General features: G+C 41.5%; 1 protein-coding gene across 4 annotated transcripts in view; it reads right to left on the bottom strand.

The window, feature by feature from the left end:
* Positions 1-21,876, bottom strand: part of gatad2ab (GATA zinc finger domain containing 2Ab) — a 33,472-nt gene extending 11,596 nt beyond the window's left edge. The window contains exons 1-3 of one of the 4 annotated variants that reach the window (XM_030049311.1): positions 21,721-21,876; positions 11,955-12,024; positions 1,664-1,972 (exon numbers count right to left, since the gene is read on the bottom strand). In XM_030049311.1, coding sequence (XP_029905171.1) covers positions 1,664-1,959 — 296 coding nt within the window. In that variant the 5' untranslated portion in view covers positions 1,960-1,972; positions 11,955-12,024; positions 21,721-21,876. Of the gene's footprint in view, positions 1-1,663; positions 1,973-11,954; positions 12,025-21,397; positions 21,486-21,720 lie in introns of those variants that run through there. The other 3 variants (XM_030049314.1, XM_030049312.1, XM_030049313.1) reach the window with 3 other exon arrangements.
* Positions 21,877-22,285: the final 409 nt, after the last annotated feature.

Genomic DNA, 22,285 nt, shown 5'->3' with positions numbered 1-22,285 from the left:
CCCAACTCTTAGAAACAACATCAATTCCTGTTAACCAGAGGGTCTGATGCTACTTCCTGGAAAGCACTTCCCTAATGTTGCTACATTCAAATGTAGCAACAGGTCTAATGTCCTGGCATTTTCAGAACACTGTCATGAGAGAAATATAAACAACAGCTTATGCCTGATGAGGCAGTAGTTTTCCTGCCCGGCTCTGTCTCCACTCTGAGAATAACATTACCATCTATGTCTGACACACCAATAGCACAAGGGGGGAATCAATAGCTTGCTTATCATCATCATTATCAGTCTTTCACTAGAGGAAAAACTATAGGAGCAGATCCTCCTGACTGATAAACTGAGATGGGACTGAATTATCAAGATGTGGTGTTTGCTTCTACTCAATTGAGAACAGCTTACACAAGCATCACAACACGCACCAGCCTTGTTATGTAAGGTCCAGTGTTTCTGCATGCCTCGGCATCCACGTTCATGGCTTCACACTGACTCCACTGTAGTAATGATGAATCAGACAATATCAGCTGCAGTGGGCTACTCCATTCAAAATGCAGTCCAAGCCGCATTAAACAGTCTGTGCAAATGGTGCACAGTTGTACAAGGCATCATCAAGCATTTTAACTTCTGGGGAAGGGGTGATGGGGAGCCAACAACACATGCTGAGGGTTAAACAGGGGCCAAAGGTGACACTTGAGTGAACTTGTGATATATCAACACAGATCAAACACACACAGCACACTCTCTCCTTTGAGTCATATTTCTCTCATTCCTTTTTACAGCCATCACCTCAGTGTGTCTATTTATCACTCTACTAAACACATCACATGACATCAGGCATTTCTCTGCATGGTCATGTGACACACCCACCAACTGCTGGCCCCTCCTTCTTCCAACTGCTCCTTCCAATGTGGAAACCATGGCAACGGCCAGTTGGAACCAGTTTGTGACACGTAGCCTTCATTTTGTGTGAAGTGTGAGGCAGAGTTCAGGTGCTGCCGAGGGAGAAAATGGAGCCCAGGCCTCAGGAGCCTCAAACTTTTCAAAATGGGGGCAGGCCACAGACAAGCACACACTGACTTCCTGTGTGACTTTTGTCAGACCACTAGCTAGAGCAAAGGTACAGAGATGCAAACTTCTGGAGACACTACGCTGTGCACACACCATACATGCACGAATCAAAGTCCTTTGAATGTAAATAATTTTAAATAAGTGCTCGCACAAACACGAAAAACAAATGTACACAAATGATCTGCTTGAGTTGTCAGCTTGTTTCATGTCCTGTCTGACATCCAAAAATCCCCCGCTACACCCTTATGATGAATCATCACCAATCACGCGTCACCAAATAGCACTGCCGCAGCACTGTTCTTGGCATCTTTACCTTTACAGTTACAAAATGGGTGCAAGAGTTTCATCATCAATCATGGTGCATTCTCTCCAATAGGAAAAAAAAACTTTCTTGATTATATTGTGTGGCAAGACCCATGGTCAAGGAGAAGGCAGATATTTAAATTAAAGGGTTTAAATATTTTGTAAGTGTCTCTCATTGCATTAAAGGCTAATGCCCTAGCCCTAAAGATGAACATAAAATTATTTATCATATTAATCCAAAAGCTCAATACAGGAAATGCTAAATGAATTCCCATGATCACATTGCTCATCTCACCTCTTGGATGTGCTCATGTCAACGGGCTCGTCCCCGGTCTGCACCTCCACCTTGATGGTGGCCTTCACTTCCCCAGCCTTAAGGATGCTTGCTGCCACTTTGGCAACCTGCTCACTCTTCACTTTCACACCCTCAGCTGCAGATCCCACCAGGGCTAGTGGACCTCCGGCTGTGTCACTCTTGTCCAGCTTCACCCTTTTACTGTCCATGTCCCCCGGGGACCCAGCAGGGGCTGCATGGTCCCTCTCCAGGGCCCGCTTCTGGCTGCGCGTCTGACGCACTGCCTCCTCCGACATGGCTGCTCTCTCTCTGGGGGGAAACAGAGGACACAATAAGTTTACAGAGTAAATAAAACACGGAAAACAAGTACACAAACACTCAGATCAACTCATAACTAAGCAAACACACAGACTGGGATACAGGTTTGGTTCACAGCACAAAGATGTAGGAGTAAGTGTGGAAGAATAAAGCATCATTACTCAACACGGATGGGACAATATGCTTATCTGGTGATATGATTCGATACCCAACATGAGGTTCAAAGTTCAACATAACTATGGTACAATGTAACAGATAAAAGTTCCGTGACAGAATATGACCGTAGAGAACAAAGATTATTTCTGAGTCGCAAATCTTCTAGCAATCTTCTAGAACGTAAACGATTTAAAAACACTGTCACTGCAAAGTGCAAATAATCATAATTATAATTTCAATTGTAATGGCGAGCCATCTCTTTTGCAATGTTAACATTGGAATTAGATGTGGCTAATATCTCAATTCATTTTTCTACTCCATATGTACTGTTACATTTGTGCTTTGTGATATGCCACATTTCAATGCAACATTGCATGCCTATTAACCATAACAGAAGGGTACATAAAACAAACAAGTACATCCAAACATATTCTTAAGTCAATACTGAGTACAACAAATGCCAAAAACCTTAGTCTGAATGATTAAATCAGAGTAAGGATTTGTGCAAGCATAAGTATCACTGGTTTAATTTATCTAGCCATTTAAGACCTAAGTCCAATTTCAATTTCCAAAGTAACTGATGTCAAAAAAGGTCACCCAAAGTCTATCCAGATACAGCAACAGTGCACGTGATTACACAAAACATGGCGACACTAGCAGATCACATGCTGCTTGAGTTCATGACAGCATCTATTACTTTCAAATACCACAATATTATCATTCATGTTTACGTGTTCAACAAGTACAACAATGTAAACAAAAGATCTGAAAAAATTACAGTAGCATTTTTCACAACACAGATATATGGATCTTGTTGCATAACATCCTAGGCTAGGCGATCAAGTAAATCCATGTAAACCATGGCTTTAGAGGAGAACTGCATTACTTCAAAACATGCAAATGCATTAACTGAACAACCACCTTAATGTGATTATTCACAGCATTGTGGAATACCATGTACATGAAAATTTACCCAGTGTTCCACTTTACTGGTAGTTCCAGCTGTAAAAGGGACAATCCTGAGGTGTACAGGCGTCTCCTGTTCTACTGCCAGTGCCCCAGATGCTGACCCAAATCCCAGTCGTTACAGTAATAGCACAGGATGGAGAGACCCACTTAGCTTTCTGGGAAAACCTATTACACAGCAGAAAAATAACAACACTGTGCAAACATTTGCACCAAGTCCACCAGTGTAGGATTCACACTCAAAACTTGACGTTTAGAACTGTGCGTCCTTGATGGGAGGGATGAGTAGGTGGTGGGGCTACAGCATTACTTCTGTGTTTGAGCTGTCTAGTCTAGAATTTTTTAATCTTATCATTACCTTTCTTAGATAAATACATACCACAAGGAGCAAGAAAAGGAAGCACAGTGGTCATATGATCACCACAATTCAATTTACTTAAGAGTAGAAACAGCCTTTGCTCCTAAAAATCAAGTTTGTCCTACACAGACAAAACAGCAGCAGTGCCACTGCTCAATCTCTTGCAGCGTTGACATGAGATAATGAGTTTTGAAAACAAACGCTAATTATGGGCATATGGCCCATTGTTTCAAATTAGGTTTGTTTGAAAGCTACATTACTATCAACCCACAATTATTTATAGGCCCAATTAAACAAGTCCTCAACCCTAACTGTTGTTTTGAAAGTCACTGTTCCTATCAGGACCTGAGACTGCATGACAGCTGCATTTACACTGCTCAGAATTAATTTGCTTGCATTTTCAACATCACACTCCTCGCAAAAATTAAATGTTTTAGCATGTTTAAAATGACATGGAAGCATTGGCATGCAAGTCTAATATCATGATGCATTGGGATGCAAGTCTAATATTATACACAGTGATTCATGCATTAAACTGACTCAATTTGGGGATGATGTGACAGCAGAGATGGTGCTCACAGCCTACATGAGCCTGTACTTTACAATGCAACTGCGGTCAGATGAGTTCACATCACTCTTTATACTTCATATCAAAAGGATGCAGATTTTGATCTACAGAATAAATATTTCATGGGTTGTTAGAATCTCTTGCCATAATGTGACTCCCATCCGATTACTAGCTGCTTGTTGGATGCCCCCCCTTTGAGGGAACTCCTATGGCTTACCCAAACAGCAGGGGATCAGCCAGTACACAACAACAGCTGAGAGAAACTTAAAAGCAGCCTTCCAAAACAGCCTGCTAGAGAAGACAACAGTCAATTAGATGCAACAACGTTCTAGTCAGGTTATTGTTACTGATCAAAGGGACACATTTATTCTTTAAATTCAATTTTGCTGGTTTCAAAGAAACTGACCTAACTGATTTTTTAGATGAGTACAACAAGAATTTAAACATTCATTAACATGAAAACACATTTTTGCAGTCAGTTTCTAAAGTTTTGGGTCTCACTGTTGTGCCAAATATGGCGAGCTAGTGCTTCCTGAGGCTGTTTGCATTTCCATAGTCACTTCAGGTCTTTGCTCGTGCCAAGCTGGGGCTATGCCGGGGCCAGTTTCCAGGTGCTAATGGCCCACCAAATACCCATGGGCCAGACAGGGCTAACCAAGGTCTGAGGCAGAGTCAAGGGTTATTTATAAGTGGATAGACGGTGCAGATGATAAGTACAGATGTCAGTGCAGCAGCTCGCTTTTGTAACAGAAAAATAACTGAGAAAAGAAAAATGGAGAACAAGAGGCAGTCCTGGTCAAACAAGGACATTAGAGCATCTGAGGATGTTATGCAATATATATTGAGAGAACTGGCATTGGTGGGGATCCAACGCACAATGGGACAGGTCCACCAAAAACTGAAAAGACAGATCTCAGTACAAGGCAGTTAAGCACACAACACACAAAGTTGTGTATAAAGGAAAAAAAATCCTATGGTACATGTGCAGACTTTAACTACTCGCTTCCAACTTCCCACTTGTGTTCATGGACAGGATCAGACTGCGGGGCTATCGGCCGACAGTAGAAACACCAATGGTTTTTGCTCTCGTGGCTAGAGGCCGCAGGCCATTAACACCACCTGGCTCGAAGACAGCCCCAGCTCGCAGTGGCACAACAGTCGAAAGATAGCTAGTCGTTCATGGCTGCCCACTAATAGTCAATCAAACATTAGTCGATGAGACGAGTCTTAGTCAACCAGTTTTCCATCTTTCCACTGTTGCGCCACCGTGAGTGAGGGCTATCCTTGAGCCAGGAGGTGTTAACTTCTGTTGTCTCAGGAAAATGAAGCTAACATTTCAAACTCCATTCGGGAGATGCACCTTGTCATTAACAAGACTAGGTCAAAACTTAGCCTTGTATATGGCTGGACGATGCATGCCACGCTAGAGGGCTTTTAATTTGAAAAGATGGGCACAAAAAGTGGCAACACTCAGTCAGACAGGGACAGACATTGTTTACATGGCTGGTCCCTATGGTTATTTCACTGTGTCAGGCAGGAAATCCCAAAGTGTGGGATCATTTTGAGAGTGTAGAGGACAACCCCAAGAAGGTGACATGAAATTTTGTGGGCAAACTTTCTCTGTTATTTGTCAACCTCAAACCTAGCATGACTGCTGAACTTGGTTTTTCCAACACATTCAGAATCATAAAAGTTACCACTTTTGTCACTATCGATAGCACTATTGGTCACTTCCTATGTGCACTTGTAAAATTCATATTTTAAAGGCTCATCATTACAGTTTTGTATTCCTCTACAATGTAGCAGTGTGAAAAATAAAACAAAATTAAAATAATTAAAACGACTGGTCAGCTAATGGCTACTAGTTAATTAGGAAATCCTTTGGTCGGGGTAGCCCTATACTTATTGTCTTTGCACAAATGCATGCATGTTGTGTGTGGGCCAACAGTGAACCTGAGAAGTCCTGTAAAACATGCACACCACTGGTGGAAAAATCCTTAGGGAAACACTTATTACCAAATGACCAGATGGACCCTTTCAAGGCTACATGTATGGCATTTTTCAGACTTTTTTTCATTGCCATTCATGACATGTCATGTGACATGTCATATATCCATGGCTGGATATATGACATGTGACAAAGTAGGCACTGTTTCAAGATGGCAGTGACTTTAGTGTCTTTAGTGATATGACAGTGACTACATTTACATGCACACCATATTCCGATTCGGGTCAATATTCCGGTCAAGGTAATTTTCCGAATAAGGTGTTTATTTGTGCTGCGGCGACTGGGATAGTTTGTTTACATGTTACTTGGCATGTTCCCGTGTTTCGGCGTATTCCACTCTCTTACATAGTGCGACACTCAGCCGCGGGGGGCAGCAGTACGCATATAGGCATTTGGTCTGCCAGAAATACAGAAGAAGAAGAAGCTGTCGCTATTTCTGTGTTTTCTCCCATCGATATACTCCATGATATTTAAGTCTTTCATTAGCTGAAGGCAGACTGCAGTCTCCTTCAAAAATGCTGGCTCTTGCTGCTTTTCGCCATGCTGCTTTTTGCCATGTCATTCTCCCCGCTTGCAGTAACGATAGCAACAAAGACGCCCCAGGATTCATTGTGAATCGAGTATGTGCAGACGTAACTGAATATTCCGTTACGGGGTATTTTCCGATTAAGGTATTTACATGCCACAATATTCCAGTTGGAACACATATATGCCAGGGGTCTTATTCGGAATTTTCTCCAACCGGAATATGACCTTAATTGGATTCGGTGAGTGTTTACATGACTTGTGCGCAACCGGAATATCGCGGATATTCCGAATAATACAGAAATATGGTGTGCATGTAAACGCGCTCAATGACTTTTTCATACTCCAAAGGCCTGCTCAGTCCCAAGATCTCAACCTATTATAGCACCTTAGGGATAACATGGAACAGGACATCTGCAATGTCAATATGGTGCTGAAAACCATGAGGAGGTACTGTGATGCTATCAAGTCAACATGGCACAAAATCCCTGTGGAATTTTTCCAGCTCCTTGTTGAATCCATGCCTTGGAGAATTCAGGCTGTTGTGAGGGCAAAAAGAGGCTGCACTGAATTAAGTGTCCACTGAGTGTGCGCCCATTAGTACACATTTAAAAATACAGATAGCCTTATCGATCCTTTGGGCTGAATGACAGTCTAATCAAGATGCACTCCTACTCATGTGCGCGCACAGGCATACACACACCATCTTGAAAATCTGCCTCAAAAAGCTGATTCAAGGTATTTTCTAGTACACTGTGACATCATCACAATTCCACATGACCCTTCCCAAGATTCCATGAGACACACAAAGCACTTCCCTGAAAACCGGTTTAAACTGGTCTGCGGTTGAGAGAAGGCTGGAGCAGGTTTAACCCCTGGAGAGACAGACTGGCAGAGGGAAGGGAGAGAGACGGGTAGGCCACAGACGCCTCCAACACACAGAGAGGGGGGAGGAGAAAATTATGCCGCCGCAAAACATTCCAAAACACGTCTGCGACACAACAGGAGGCGGGAAGCATCACTGACATGACTAACTTCTATGGAGGTCAAACCTCGCCACCCACAGAAAGGCATAAAAATCCAGTCATCCAAAACGGATCCATGACATCTGAAACTCTTAAATGAAGATTAAATTTATTTCAATATTCTTGAATATGATAAACATTTTAAAACATCTGCTCTGCTGTCCATTAGGGCTACCAAGATTGATAAGCCTTCCTAATCTAGTAGTTCATAACCGGGACACAATCTACACAAAAACTGCAAAAACCACGAGTCTGTCATCTAAAAAGCGCAGCATCATAATAACTGCAATATAAAGGGGCAGATGGAAACTGCTTTTCAGCATTTTCTCCAAATCAGTATCTGCAATAAGGTAGGAGTAAGAATTAGTCCTGGCTGTCCACATCTGTTCATTCAGCCTATGCCAACTTATATTTTTGATCAAGATAGGGCAGAGGCATCTCTAGGTTTTTGAAAAATGTAGAGCATGGCAGTACAAAACCACTTAACACCAATGCAACACAAGCCAGAACAACTTCAAAACAGCCAAAACATCCAGCCTTGTGTGTGCATGTCTGTTTGTATATATAGATGCTGAATACTGATATATTATAGTGAGGAGGCCCGGTCAGTATGTGGGGCTTTGCGACACCCTGCACTGGTACATAACAAGGGCAGATGTGCCCTGCTGTACCATCCCAAGACACAAAGGCCATCTATCTGCAAGGGATGACAGCTTGTGTGTGGGTGTGTGTATGTCTACATTCTCCTGTATGTGTGTGCGTGTGTTCCCCTATAACTAACCACAGTGCTTCAGAAACCCCAGTTACCACACATGACTGTGGGACTGGTGACTGCAGAGAATTCTGGCTGCAACAGTGTTGTGGTGAACTTTGTCACGGTACAAAATGACTGTAAGCCTGTGGGACAAGCAGAGTGTGAGTGGTACTCCACATCTGTATGTCACCAGAGCTGTAATGGTTGCAAGTTTGCCTGCTGCCTTCTCCAAGGGATCTTTCCTTGGTTAGGAGCAATCTGTGTGAGTGTGTATATACATGCAGGTCTCCAGGCACATGGCTAGTGTTGTCCCAGAAGAGATGGATGGTATCATGGATGCAACATTAAAAAGGTATATGCCCTGCTGCTAAGCAACACTGGGGCAGAAACCAAATGAGGTGGAGGTGTGTGTGTGTGTGTGTGTGTGTGTGTGTGTGTGTGTGTGTGTGTGTGTGTGTGTGTACTTATGACTGAGTGAGAGGGATATGTGTGCCTTTCCTGAATTTTTACACTCTTATCTCACTTAGCTTTTAATTAAGCACAACCCATTGCAATCCTCCATCTATTCAGCACCAATTCTCTGTATGGCCACCAAAGGCCTGGTTGGTGTCATACAGGATCATTTACAACCACTAGTCTAAACATGTAAGAGACTCACACCAAGAGCTTCTGGACACGTGGAGATAAAAAAAAAAAAAAAAAATATGCAGGAGACTCAATAGGAGAAAGCATCATGGCTACATGAGAGCCAATCAGAGCCCAGCCATCCAAACACAGATCATCCAGCCCGTGCCATTCATAGTGACACATGAGAGGGATGGATGGCAGAAAAACATGGCATTAATACTTCAAGCTGTTAAAAGTGGAAATACTGTTGCACTGAGAGACAGCTCAGAGCATAAGTGATGGCAGGAGACAGAGGAGGGACAAGTAGATATAGCACAGGTCCAAGAGCCTACCATGACAACATGTTATGATAAAACCTGAGGTATTCTTCTCTACCTAAATATAGCCCCGGGAAGTGAAGGCTATGATTTTTGGATCACTGGCTTTGAAAACCATTATCCCTCAAAACAGAACAACTGAAAAGAACATACTTCTCTCCAGTTCTCTTTAATTAGACTCAAATAAACCTATGTGGTTTGAAAGGCAGCCTACTAGGAAAACATCAGAAAATTCGCATTTTATGGAAAGGCAGTCAACTGAGAATATATCCTGAATCAATCAGTGTTAGTGGCATTCATGATGGATTCAAAAGTGCTCCAGCTATTCCATCCAGCCAGTAAAGGCCAGCGGAAACTGACAACTACCCAACCAATAAGTCTGGCTTGTCCATCACATAGAGATGATGGACAGGAGATGCCTAAAAGGAGCTGGCAGCCCAAACCTTGCAGCCAGGAGTCAGCCACCATCTTAGAGTAATAGTGCTGCTCTACGATCATTTATGCTTTTCACCAAGTAATGAAATACAATGAGGAAGACCTGGTTCATGATTCTGGATCAGCACTCCACACTCAACGAGGCTTGACAGGCACTGATCCCACTCCTGTATCCATTTCAGACCAACAAGCCTGCCAGCCATGTCACATTACGGCTCTCTGATTCACGCTACCTCACACAGCCCGTGGTCTACATGGAGTGACAATCCATCTCCAAGCTGACAGTCAGATCCATTTCACATGTAGAGGTGGCGTGTTGACACTTGTCACGTTTACAAAAGGTGACATACAGAAAGTGGCAAACTGCATTAGGGGAAGAATCACAGTACTACAATGGATCTAAAAGACTATTTGACAATTACTTATTGTAACCACACACCTCTTATCTTACTAGAAAGTATCAACATAATGGTACATGTGCACCCAGCCACTGACAGACATTTACACTCAAAGCTCTGCATAATGCTGAAGAAGTTGGAGACCCAACATTAGAGTTCACTGTATGTCACTATGACCTTTAAACTTCATGAAGATACATAATTTTCCATATACAACTGCATTGCATGCAACATCTAGGAAAATGAGGAGGATGACAGAGAGAGCAGAAGAGAAGGCTCGTGATTACTGATCTGTGTGTGTCCTCTCAAGAGACTATGGAGGATGAGATACATGAACCCCCTCCTTTTCCTCAGAATAATAAGGCCTTAGGGCAGAGCAGATTTTAGCTAGAAAGAAGACGGGGATTGGGGGCGGGGGTGGGGGGTGTCAGCAAGTGAGAGGAATTCTCTTCTATTATCTATTTAAATTCATGTAAAAATGCACAGCAACATCCCTTTGGTGTGAACCTTTTCACATTTTGCTTCAACACACTGACACTACCTCATAGCAGGTGTGTATAAATCTATAAATTTAGATTTCTTTGTTTTGACTAGGCTATAGTGACCGTATATGGAAACAACAAGGAGCAAAAAAAAAATCTTTCGTCCAAATCCATTGCATTATAGGGCAATACAGATTTGCCAGAAAGCGGACAGAAATCGTGTGACCTGGACTGACACCATGGGTTTTGTTCTCAGTCAGTCTCCCGCTGTGTCCAGTAGTTCATAGAGAGTGGCAGATCAATGGCAAAGGCTCATCCCCTCAGGTAGCCAGCTAGCCTCTCATCTGCAGCACTGTAATGATCTCCCCACTGGGACTGGACCCAGCCAGCCAACACATTAACAGCCATTTAAAACATACTGAGGCTTTTCAACAGAGCCCTCTGGGTTCAATGAGAGGGGAAACAACAATTACACTGTCCAATAAAATCAATACAACTATGGATTATTACTGCCCAATAAAAAAAGAATGAAGCGCCAGCTCCTTGTCTTATATGCCTAATAGGACCGACCTCTGTAATATTGAATTAGTCACTCAAACAGTCAAATTCCTTACTGGCAGATATGACGACATGCACATAATTGGAATTCCAGCTGATTATTTATGATAAAAGATTACTCCTACTGCTTTGTTTGCATTAAGGCGTCATCTCCTACGCACAAATTAAAATATTCAGGCTATCAAACAAAGAGTACGCTCATCCAAGTTCTTTTCCTTTGATATATCACTTGGATGCAAAAAATAGACTACCTAAGATAATCGAGACTAAGAGTGGGGGCAGGGACTCAGCTGAGGAGGTACCACGGTTGGGGGAGGGACAGGGGCGTAGAGTGTAAATGTGGCTTGCTGAGCTATAATCTAAATGTACCCAACTGAAAAATACTCTTCCTTGTCTTTTCCCTCTGACTCGCTCACTGTCCCTCCTTCCCTCTACCCCTCCCTTACTCACTCAACCCCCGGTCTCAGTTCTTCTGTCGGCTGGGCCAGCCTAAGAGAGTGTGCCCCTACTGGTTGTGTCCTGAACGCCAAGGGTTAAGCCCCTGCCATTTTAACGCCACTGACAGATCAGACCATTAGGGTGTTACCTAACAAAATGGAAGCCTTTAACCCTGAATTTGCCAGAGTGCCTCACTGTGTGTCTGTGTGTGTATGTGTGAGGGAAGGAGAAAGGGGTCAGAGAGAGAGAGAAAGAAAAGGGGATGAGAGACAAACAGAAAGAGAGTCATAGAAAGAGAAAGAGAGAAAGACTGTGTGTGTGTGTGTGTGTGTGTATGTGTGTGTGTGCATGGCTCCACCTGGATTCTCCCTCAGCAACGTGACAACGACATCAGCAGTAAGCCCAGGAAGTGCAAGCCACGCTTTTGCCTGTGAGCACACAGGAATGCATACACACATAATCAGACGGTCGCATTAAAGGAAAAAAAACACACACACATACATACACTGACACACTTGCTACTGTATGCTCTCTCACAGATTTACCAACTCAACATCCAAATAATAAGTGCAGGGCCTTCTTTCACTCTCATTCCACAGCTCCACTAGGTTTTGGGGCATGAACACACATAAACCTACATAACACCTTTTTTTTGAGTAAGCAATTTACACAACACCACCAGCAACAGAGAATCACGTGCTGGTCAGTGAGTGAAACAGTGCAGGTAGGTGTAAGAATGTGGTAAAAAAAAAAAAAAACTTACTTTCATCAATGCCATAAGGGATAGGTACATTAAAAACTCAATAGCTGCATCAACCTTCTCCAGTTGTTATGTTGAGCCTTTCATCACAAAAATTATCGGATAGGTTTTCACCCACAAACATTAACTTACTGTAATAAAAAAGAATAACTAAATTGTTTCAAACACCCTTGACGGATAATCTCCAATTTCAGCCAAATTGCTTCCAAATGTCTACTGCATAAATCCTGTAAAACCAGAAGCCCTTACCCACATATAGACTCAAGGGCCAGGACACACACATAGACTCCTATCAGATTACATTTCTTGGAAATGGACGGTAGCAGGAAGTGACCAGAGTGGAGGAGAAAAAAAAAGCCCATAGGGTGCAAAGGAGTACAATATACCAGACAAGAGAACCAGGAGTGGAGAACATCGCCACTAAGTAATGCAGAAGAGCACTACAGGGTAAAGTGGGTCAGTTGCCTTAAATTTTGAGTTTGGGTCAGCAATTGTAACTTTGATGAGAACCTCATCAGCAGAATTTGATCTAGGCCAAGTGCATACGACCCCTTTAAGTACAGAAGAGCCCTCCAAAAGTTAGGTAGGAGCTCAGGCAAGGCAAAGGGCAAAAAGTCATTCTCCAACACAGGCAAGACATACAGAAGCAGTGAACTTAAAAGCTGAACACTTTACAGCAGATTTAGAAAGGTCAGTTGACACAAATGAGCTCATACACAGAATAAAGATCCAGTGTTTACCACATAATCCTTGACTTTGGACACCTGTATATGCTGTTTGGAGTAATTTTATGGTCATTTTTGCCACACAGTCTCTATTAAACCTTGTTTTGAATAAGGCTTCTATGGAGATGGAACTAGAAAGCTTGTTTTGCATCATACTGATATTCAAACCTCTTTAATATTTGAACTATCATGAGCATGAGTTGATAATTGAGTTGATTAACATTACATGTTTGGATAATTTATTTCATTCATAGACCACCTGAACAGGCGATCAATTGATTATAAGTCAACATTTTTTTAGCGGGAAGACACTCACTAGACACATTTTTTCCCTATCAGGAATGAAGGAATCATCTTAAACACGGGAAGATCTAATGTGCTGCAAGAAAAAAGAAAGAGGCTTGGCTTTGATTGCTGACACGCTCTGTGGTCATGTGCTATCAGAATTCAGGAATTTCATCGTAACATAAATCTGATTTTAGCATGGTACAGGCTCAATATGCCACACCAGTACAGGTGGATCCCTTGCATCAAAATGTCTCTAGCTGTGCCATAGTTGTTTACAGTTGTGCAAGTATTTATAATTCTGCATCGGTAGGGCTGCATGTGGAAAGCCAAAATGCTAGATAACCCTGTCAAGTTTTCTGTATTTGTATGCTGACAAATTATGAGTCAAACTTAAGTAATTATACTTACAACGTCTGAAACACTGACCACTGTCAGAAACATTCAATGGCATCCAAATTTATGTTTTAGGACATTTATTACTATGAATTTAGTTACATTGTTCATAATTTGGGGATTAAGTGTCACACAAATGACGTGTTTACAAACCTCCTCTGCTGATTCCTCTTTCAGAAACATGCTGTTTTCACTATGGGCGGAAATAAACCAGAAACACCTGGAAGGAAATACAAAGCAGCCAAGCGGACCATTCACAGTTCTTATCGTTTTGCATCACCCTGTGTGAAGTTACATTATAGGAGACACAGGTAAGCTACAGCAACAGCCTCTGCGGGCTACGCTGGCACCACAGACATCTATGGCGAAGGTATGGCAGCGTGATACAGAATCATAAACTGTTTTTAAGTCATTCCATTTTGTCATTACAAAACATAAGTTGAGGTAACAAATCTCAGGTAAGACAGATTTTTAGGCTGAGCGTGATAATGCTCTCATGAAACACACACGCCACATGTATACTAACAGCCACGTGGCATGGAGACAGGCAGGACATGGGGACAGCTGGTTCCCCTCTTGGATACATGCCTTGATGCTGCATCCATCCAAGTGGCCGTCCTGCCTGCCGAGAGTTCCAGAGTTGCCATGTCAGCACTGGCCAGTTAAAACACTGTGGAGGCCATTGTTGTACTGGAAAAAAGGAGCAATGAATGATAATATCTAAAGGTGTGCTACGTTGAGTGCCACGTTAATAGCACGAGTGCCACGCTAATAGCACATCAATTATTGTAAAAACAACTTTATGAAGGCTTAATAAAATAATGTGTCAATGTGCAATTAGTCTGATGAGTTCATTAGCTTTGTGCATATAACCTTTGATATTATGATGTCAGGCCATCATCTCAAAAACACATCTCATAAAACAAGAAGCAAAAACATCACCACGAACTGAGAGAAAATTAATTCATTAATTTATCTACCTCTTAAAAAGTAATGACTCTATAAATATAGGGGCACGCTCCCAACAACCAACACTGTTTCTCACTTATTATTAAAGGCCACCTCACTGTTAACCATATGACCTACCTGGTCAACAGGTCCTTATTTCCCAAAGGCCTACCAGGCAGACCCATACAGTGATGCATGGCCAGTCTTATATGACCATGTTGAAAAAGAGCAGTGTTTTATTGGGTGTTTGCCAAAATATAGCTACACAGTGAGTAAACTTGTTTGACTTAAGCTTAGTGGGAGGGTTATCATGGCCGCCTCCATTGTTGTCAATGTACACAACGGCGGCTTTACCGCCCCAACAGTCAGCAGCAGGAGCCGCAGCAGATGCGGCTGCTACTGACTGCTATGCGCTCAGCCTTTTACTACCGCCACCTGAGTTATTCATCTTTGCCAGCTCACCACACCGCAGAAAACCACACTCTTAGTTTTTGTTCAGGGTCTGTGGGAGGGCCTCTTCATTGTCTCCATTTTGGTTTACTTCTGAAGACACTAGGCAAATGTATGTGGATTCTCAGCATCCAAAGACTCACATAACACAAAGACTTTGGAAAATAAGTATAATTGCATAGTCAAATCTTTGCACCTACTGTCCTAAGCACATACAGAAACCCTTGTGAAACCTTTTGTAGCACAGCTGAAACTTGCCATGGTTAGCTTCAGTTAGCTTAACACAGGTTAGGCTATCTATAAACCTAGTACCCATATTTGAGTCAATATAAAGTCCAACAGGGCAAACAAGAAATGGTTCAGGCAGTCAAACATTAGAGGATTCTTCTCCTACACCTCTGAGAATTGCCTGAGGCGTAAGGGTGGGACACCATGGCCAGTGCTATTGTCCTCTGGCATTTAGTGCCGTACATAACAAAGCTGAAACAAACACAGACAAACTTATAAAGGACAATAAATATTCACACCCTGAATATAACTAATGACTGGATCCACTGAGGGGACACAACAATACACTCAACAAGGGATGTTCCAACCAACTTCTTTTGTCTCTGATCTGAGTACCTTATATACCTCATACATAATATAAATATATTATATTTTATAACTGCCCGAACTGATAGTTTTGCCATTACAATTTAAAAAAATAAACAGCAAGCTCTGTCTAAGATCACTAACACCAAAGCAAACAAGGGAAGATGAGCTTAATATTCAGTTAAACAGCTGTATTAAATGTCATTACTATGTTATTTTACTATCATTATTACTGTTAAAAAAGAAACTTAAGTATAAAAACAAACCCATTTCCAATACACTGACAATAAAAGCAGCTCTGTTGCTACTGCCCCTTGAAATACCTGCAATGCAAGCACTACACATAGCTGTTGTCTGCTGTCTGCCAGCAATTTAGAACAATTCCACACTGTTAGTGTGGCCCACCTCCTTCCACAGTCTGTACTATTATACCACATGCCTCACTGCCATAAGTGGGGGCGGATAATATCTGTTTATGGCACATGCGTTTCTTTTGACAACTGGTGTAAATGAAACAGACGGACGAAATTATATTAACATAACAATAGATCAGGATTTGATCCGCTGACATGCAGCCAATTCCAGTCAAACAATATACACCTTGATCACAACCAGTTCTGATCTATGATATCTCCTGTGGACATCCCTAGTGTTAACCAGTTTGCTGTATGTAGCTCAGTGCAGCCATCTGTGTGTTGCTCAACTTAAGAATGAAAAAATGACAAATAAGCAAGGTCTATTTGATGAATTAAAACAAAAATGAAGCCAAACTGACAACATATTATGTTCCTGCACCAGATAATATGCAGATGAAAAAGGACAAAATTGTTTTGGAGAAGTTAACGTTATGAAGGCAATGAGGAAATTTAGTTTGTCCCACATAATCAAGGTATTTTTTGTTCCAGCTATTGACTGTGGTAAAACCAAGATCCCACCATCTTCTGGAGCACACTGCATTGGCCCAGTCACTAAAAAACGGTAAGTGTGATGATGTGAGCATCTCGTCAACCTCAAACTACAATGCACTCCACATAAACTCAGTTGAACCCAGGCTGCCCTCAGTTTCAGAACCCAGCCACATGAACGTAGTCCTGTAACTACCTGAGTTAGGGAAACCTCACTGTTCCACCCTAAATTTCCTGTTAACCGGTTTACAATGGTGATGTTAAACAAAAGCCACCCTTCCAGCTGGCAGGCTATCACAAATCAGGCCTAGATTTAGTATTTGAGACCCAAAGCCTCTTTTATCTGTTGCAGCTGAATTAGTTTGACACTACTAATCACAATTTGCTTTTATAATCAGTAATATTATACCACCTGCCCACTTCCAGGCTGTCTGTGGATGTAAAAGATATAGATGATGAGAGGATTCACAGACCAACACTAAATCATTCACTCAATCACAGAAAATGACAAGTGTATCTGTGCTGTACGTGGCCATTACAGCACAGAAGAGGTAACCCTGCTGCTTATCTAAAGCCAAAGTTTTAAGATTGATCAAAGTTTGCTTGGCAAAAACAAATCAGACAGAACAAATGGTCCTAACTAAATGCCTTTTTTCCCGTCAGGAAGTAGTGCACACCATGCTATAGGCCATACTACGGACAGTGTTTTCAACTCATCAAGAACAAGTTCACTGTTCATAAAGTTACAAAACAGGTGGCCTATCATTTGTTGCTTCATAATCAACGACCTCTGGTTTATATTTACGTTGCAAATGTATTTTGAACAGGCTGTACTACAAGGATAACACTGATGGGAAATTTTGAGACCGAGATTCCTTTCATGTAATTTGCAGTTTTGTACTTATGTGGATTGATTCAGTTGTGTTGCCATCTTGTATGACAGCTTATTTGGAGTGGAGCAAGTGGAGTAGGGAATTTCTACAAATGTAAATGATCCAAGTCAGGAGGAGTTTTCTAGATACTGACATCTCTCCCGGTTCGTTCTTTATTTCTTATCCCTTGAGCTAAAATGCCATTGGTTGCTGTTAGGGTGTCTCAGATTTCGGGCCGGGGTGAGTCTTGGACTGTTTCACACTTCACAAGCCCAGTCAGACCCGCACTGATGGAATCAAACATATCTGAAAAACTTTTTTTAAAAAAAAAAAAAAACTCAGTTTTGCCTATCTACAGGCCAATACTTGGGTGCATTTTTGTAAAGTAGGGATCGTCCTATATTGATTATTCAGCACTGATTGCAATTATTAGTAAATCCAGGACTCTGACAGTTGATACTTAGGACTGCTATTCATTTGTTGTAAATATGAAAATTTGTGTCAGCATCTACTGAATTAGAAACACCAACACAAATCAACAAATGTTTAATTATTATTATATTAAAATATCTTTAAATATTACTAGAAAATTCTTGTAAAATAAGAAAAAATGGAATTAGCAAAAAATAACCTAAATATTTGAAATAAATAAATAAATAAAAAGAAAGGAAAAGAATATTTAGAATTATTAAAGTTATATATTTAAATGTCAGACCAGGGATTTCTTGTGTTTGAATGCTGAGTGAAAGGCCTTTCACAAGCATTTAAATCCAGTAAAACTAAAACAAAAACGGTCACCCGTCTGCCCCTAGGGCAGGTAAGGACAACACAAATGAGAATTGTAACCATATTATCAGAAACATTGCCCCGCCCACTTGCTTTTGTTCAGCTGTCTCTCAGACAGAAAACATCTGAGTGGTTTTCATATGGGCCATTATGTAAATCACAATTGATTAGTGACAGATTATAAATAATAAATGATAATTACTTATAATAACCAATAACTGGCCGGGACCAATACCTGCTCAATCCCTATTATAAAGTCACATTTTTGAAGGTGGAAAAGTCTCACAGTGGAAGACAGGCCAGACGAAGAGTGAGGGGGGAAAAAAACGGATTTTCAAATGTACCTAATCTAGTGGACATGGTCAAATTCCTCAGTCTTGAGAATTCACACTACAGTATATTCTGCAGCAGTTGTGGGGTCTGAGTGTCCCTTCAACTCCCAACTCACCCTGACAGTGTTGATAGCTCGGGAAGGCTTTGAATATACTTTAAAATTACCTAATGTGACCTAGTGTGAACTCTGCTTTGGCTCACAGTCTACAACAGACCCTCACTGCAGTGCTGAATGGTGCACCACAGTGAGCTACACAGATGCTATTATGATAACACCTCAGCCAGACATGTGGATGGATGGAAACAATAAGATCCATGCTACACTGCTCTACAGAGAGCGGTGGCCTTGTCGGGTACATATTTCATTGTGAAGCATTAGAGCAGGTGAGAATCATGAGACTGACCCAAGAAATCGTTAACTGCATCTCAGGGAAAAAAACAGATTTGTTAAAATCGGTGTTCTGACATGGCCGATGGGAAACAGATGGAATTTCCATTTTACTATCTCTCCATCTCTCTCACTCCATCTATCATTCTATCTATCTATCTATCAATCTATCCATCTATCTCTACATAAATATATCTATCTATCTATATATATATACATATATATATCTATATCTATATCTATATCTATATATATATATATATATATATATATATATGTATAATGCATTGGCCCTAATACATATTGATAATGCAGCTTAGGACTAGATATGTTAAGGATATGTAATTAAGAAAATGGTCTGATTTTTTTTTTTTTTTTTGTGACTGAGTTGCACAGTACTTTTATCGTTGTCTGATCTTTCAAATTAAAGCGGTCATTTGGATTCTTAACCCTATATAGTGGTATTTGCTGGTCCATGCAAGTGTAATACAACCACCATGTCTGGCCCATTAACTCCTTCCCTGTCGCAAGAGCTTCTCCGGGAGTATACTGCTCCAACATGAAGTGGATATAGACCGGAAAAACAATACGATTTGAGCAGCAACACAAAGCTGATTTTTCTTTTTTTTTTTTTTAAGCGATGCACAACTACACATCTGTTTTGCTTTCACTTTCAACACTTTGAGCAAGAATCCAAACTATCACTTTAATGTGAATTCCCCAACATCATGATTATCATAATGTATCTGAAATACAAGCAAAAATTATATGTACATTACTTTTCATAAAGGACCAACAAACATGAAAAACAGTATCAACACTACAAACTGTACAATGGCAGAAGCTGTGCCTTTGTGGCAACACAGAGGAAATGTACTAGGCGCCTTTGCACCTTTACTATGACTCAAGTATTGAGGGGAAAAAAAATAAAACATCCGACATGTGGTAGAAAATAAAGACGTATCTTTCAAAAAAAGTTTAAACCCTGATACAGTAGAACAACAGTGGAACTCAAGTCAGTAGAGTCATGCCTGTCTGGTCACATCACTCTCAGGAGGGTTTTTCACAAGAGGCACTACTCCTGCGGCCACTCCATGGCCCATCATAAAATGCAAAGCGACATGTGTCCCCCATCACTGGCCAAGGGTGCCCACTGTATCCATGCTTTCAATGGAGGGCACTTGCTTTGGCAAAGGAATGGATATGAAGAGCGTTGTTCAGCTAAAATACACCTCAAGCACAGTTGGATGCATCCCCCTCAAGATGCCCCAAGTTCAGTCAATCTGACCTACCTTTGAACTTGTTTTGAAAATACACCGGGTAAACAAAAAATTAATAATTTCCTGAAACTATCCACCACAGTAGAAAAAAGGTTAATGATTAAGGCATGGCTTACAATGCACACAAATAAATTTGATGACTTCACATAAAATGAATGCCTTTAAATACGTGCTCTGATCACAAAACTAAGTGGTTAGTAGTTACAGAGGATGCCTCCAGACTTGAGAGGACGATACCTCATTACAGAAATTTACTGGTGCAATTTGATCACCATTACCGGAGCCTTGGTGTACACTATTTTTACGGCACTAGAGAGACAAAGTCGGTGCTCAGTTGTGTGTGGCTTCGAGAGGGTGATAGCCAGTAATCCGTCGTGGACAGACAGACACACACCTCGACGGAGGCACCACCGTCCACCATTACGCCTCCATAAAAAGGCTTTTCATGGTTGAGCTAATCTGACAAAGTTCTGAAACCGAGGGCTCATTAAGCTGTAATCATATCCATCCATACGCAAAAAGGGAATAACCGGCTTTGGAAGAACCGGTAGTAAAACTGATTACCATATCTATAAACTAAAGTGATACAACTTTGCCCAATAAAATACCTCTTTCCAACCAACCCATCAACAACAACAAGCTATCTCATGCTAACTTGGCTTGCCAACAACAACCTGTCCATCTGTCCAGCTACACCAAGAGCTAACTCGCGCTAGCTAACAGCCGTTTATACTTATCAGCTGTTAGATAATGCAAAATGGGTGATTTTTTTGGTGTCTGCACACCTTCAAACATGATGATGATGCTATTTGGCTAGAATCTTTGTACACGTCCAAATAGCGATACACGACAGACAATGAAACCGACCCCATGTCGGCTCTCCGCTAGTGTTCACGGGCTAGCCTGCTAGCGGAGTTAGCCTGCTAACGTTAACTCCCTGGACAGTTGTCTGGCCAGACAGACAGTCGCTCCAGATTCACTCACAAATAATGAGACATTCACGATATACATAATCTGAAAGTTCTGTCTACGACTTTCGTTGATCGGCAAAGATAAGTAAAATAAAGCATTCATCTTACTATAGAAGCATCCTGGAACAAGTTTTGCTAGCAAAGTTTGAGTTATATTATTCCTAGACTTTTTCAGGCGGTTTGTTCTTGGCTGTCGGTACTCGGGTAGGTGAGTGTGTGAGAGTGTGTGTGTGCAGTTGAGGGCGACACACAAACCATACCTTGCATGTTAACGTTAGCTGCTAGCCAATCTAGATCAAGCTATGCTAGCTAGCATACTTTAGCTGAGCTAACGTCGATAGAGGAGAAAAAAAACTTCCCGTCGTCATCTTAATTAAGTTGGAAATTAAAAGATGTTGTTAGTTAATATGCTAATCAGTATGTGAACTTACGCAGTACAGGAGCAGCCTGGACGAGTTCACCAAGTTTTTCAATTGTTTTGATGTTTTATTTAACCTAGCTACACCCGTAAATCGCTGAAAATATCCAGGGGATCCCCTCTCTTCTGTCCGCTGCCACTCCGGTTGCCAGATAATGTAATGAGCCACCACATGCGGCGTCATGCTGCGTTCAAATCACCTCGGAACTGTGAGCATTCAGACTGCTAAACCCCAACGAAAGTGTTGCGTTCAGTGCTATTCGGAATTAGGAATTTACAATGTTCAAGGCTGAAATATGATGCACCTGGGAAATTCTAAACAGTGATAGCACATCATACATATCTGTACATGTCAAACTCGTGCACTGAAAAAAAAAAAAAAAAAATACAGATGTATTTTACCGTGTCATCCAATTAAGGCATGGGAGAGATTGCTCCCTCCTCACAACTGAAGCCCATCAGTTCTGAGGGAATTGACACCTTAACAAATTCCCACCGGACACACCAGCTGACATGGTTCAGTGCAAACTGCATTCTTTAACCAGCTAGCCTGTAACTAAAGCCTCTTCTCACATCAC

The sequence above is a fragment of the Myripristis murdjan genome, chromosome 4 (assembly GCF_902150065.1).
Source record: "Myripristis murdjan chromosome 4, fMyrMur1.1, whole genome shotgun sequence".
NCBI lineage: Eukaryota > Metazoa > Chordata > Actinopteri > Holocentriformes > Holocentridae > Myripristis > Myripristis murdjan.
Note: the sequence above shows the minus strand (reverse complement) of the source record. Positions and strands in the feature narration are given on the sequence as shown.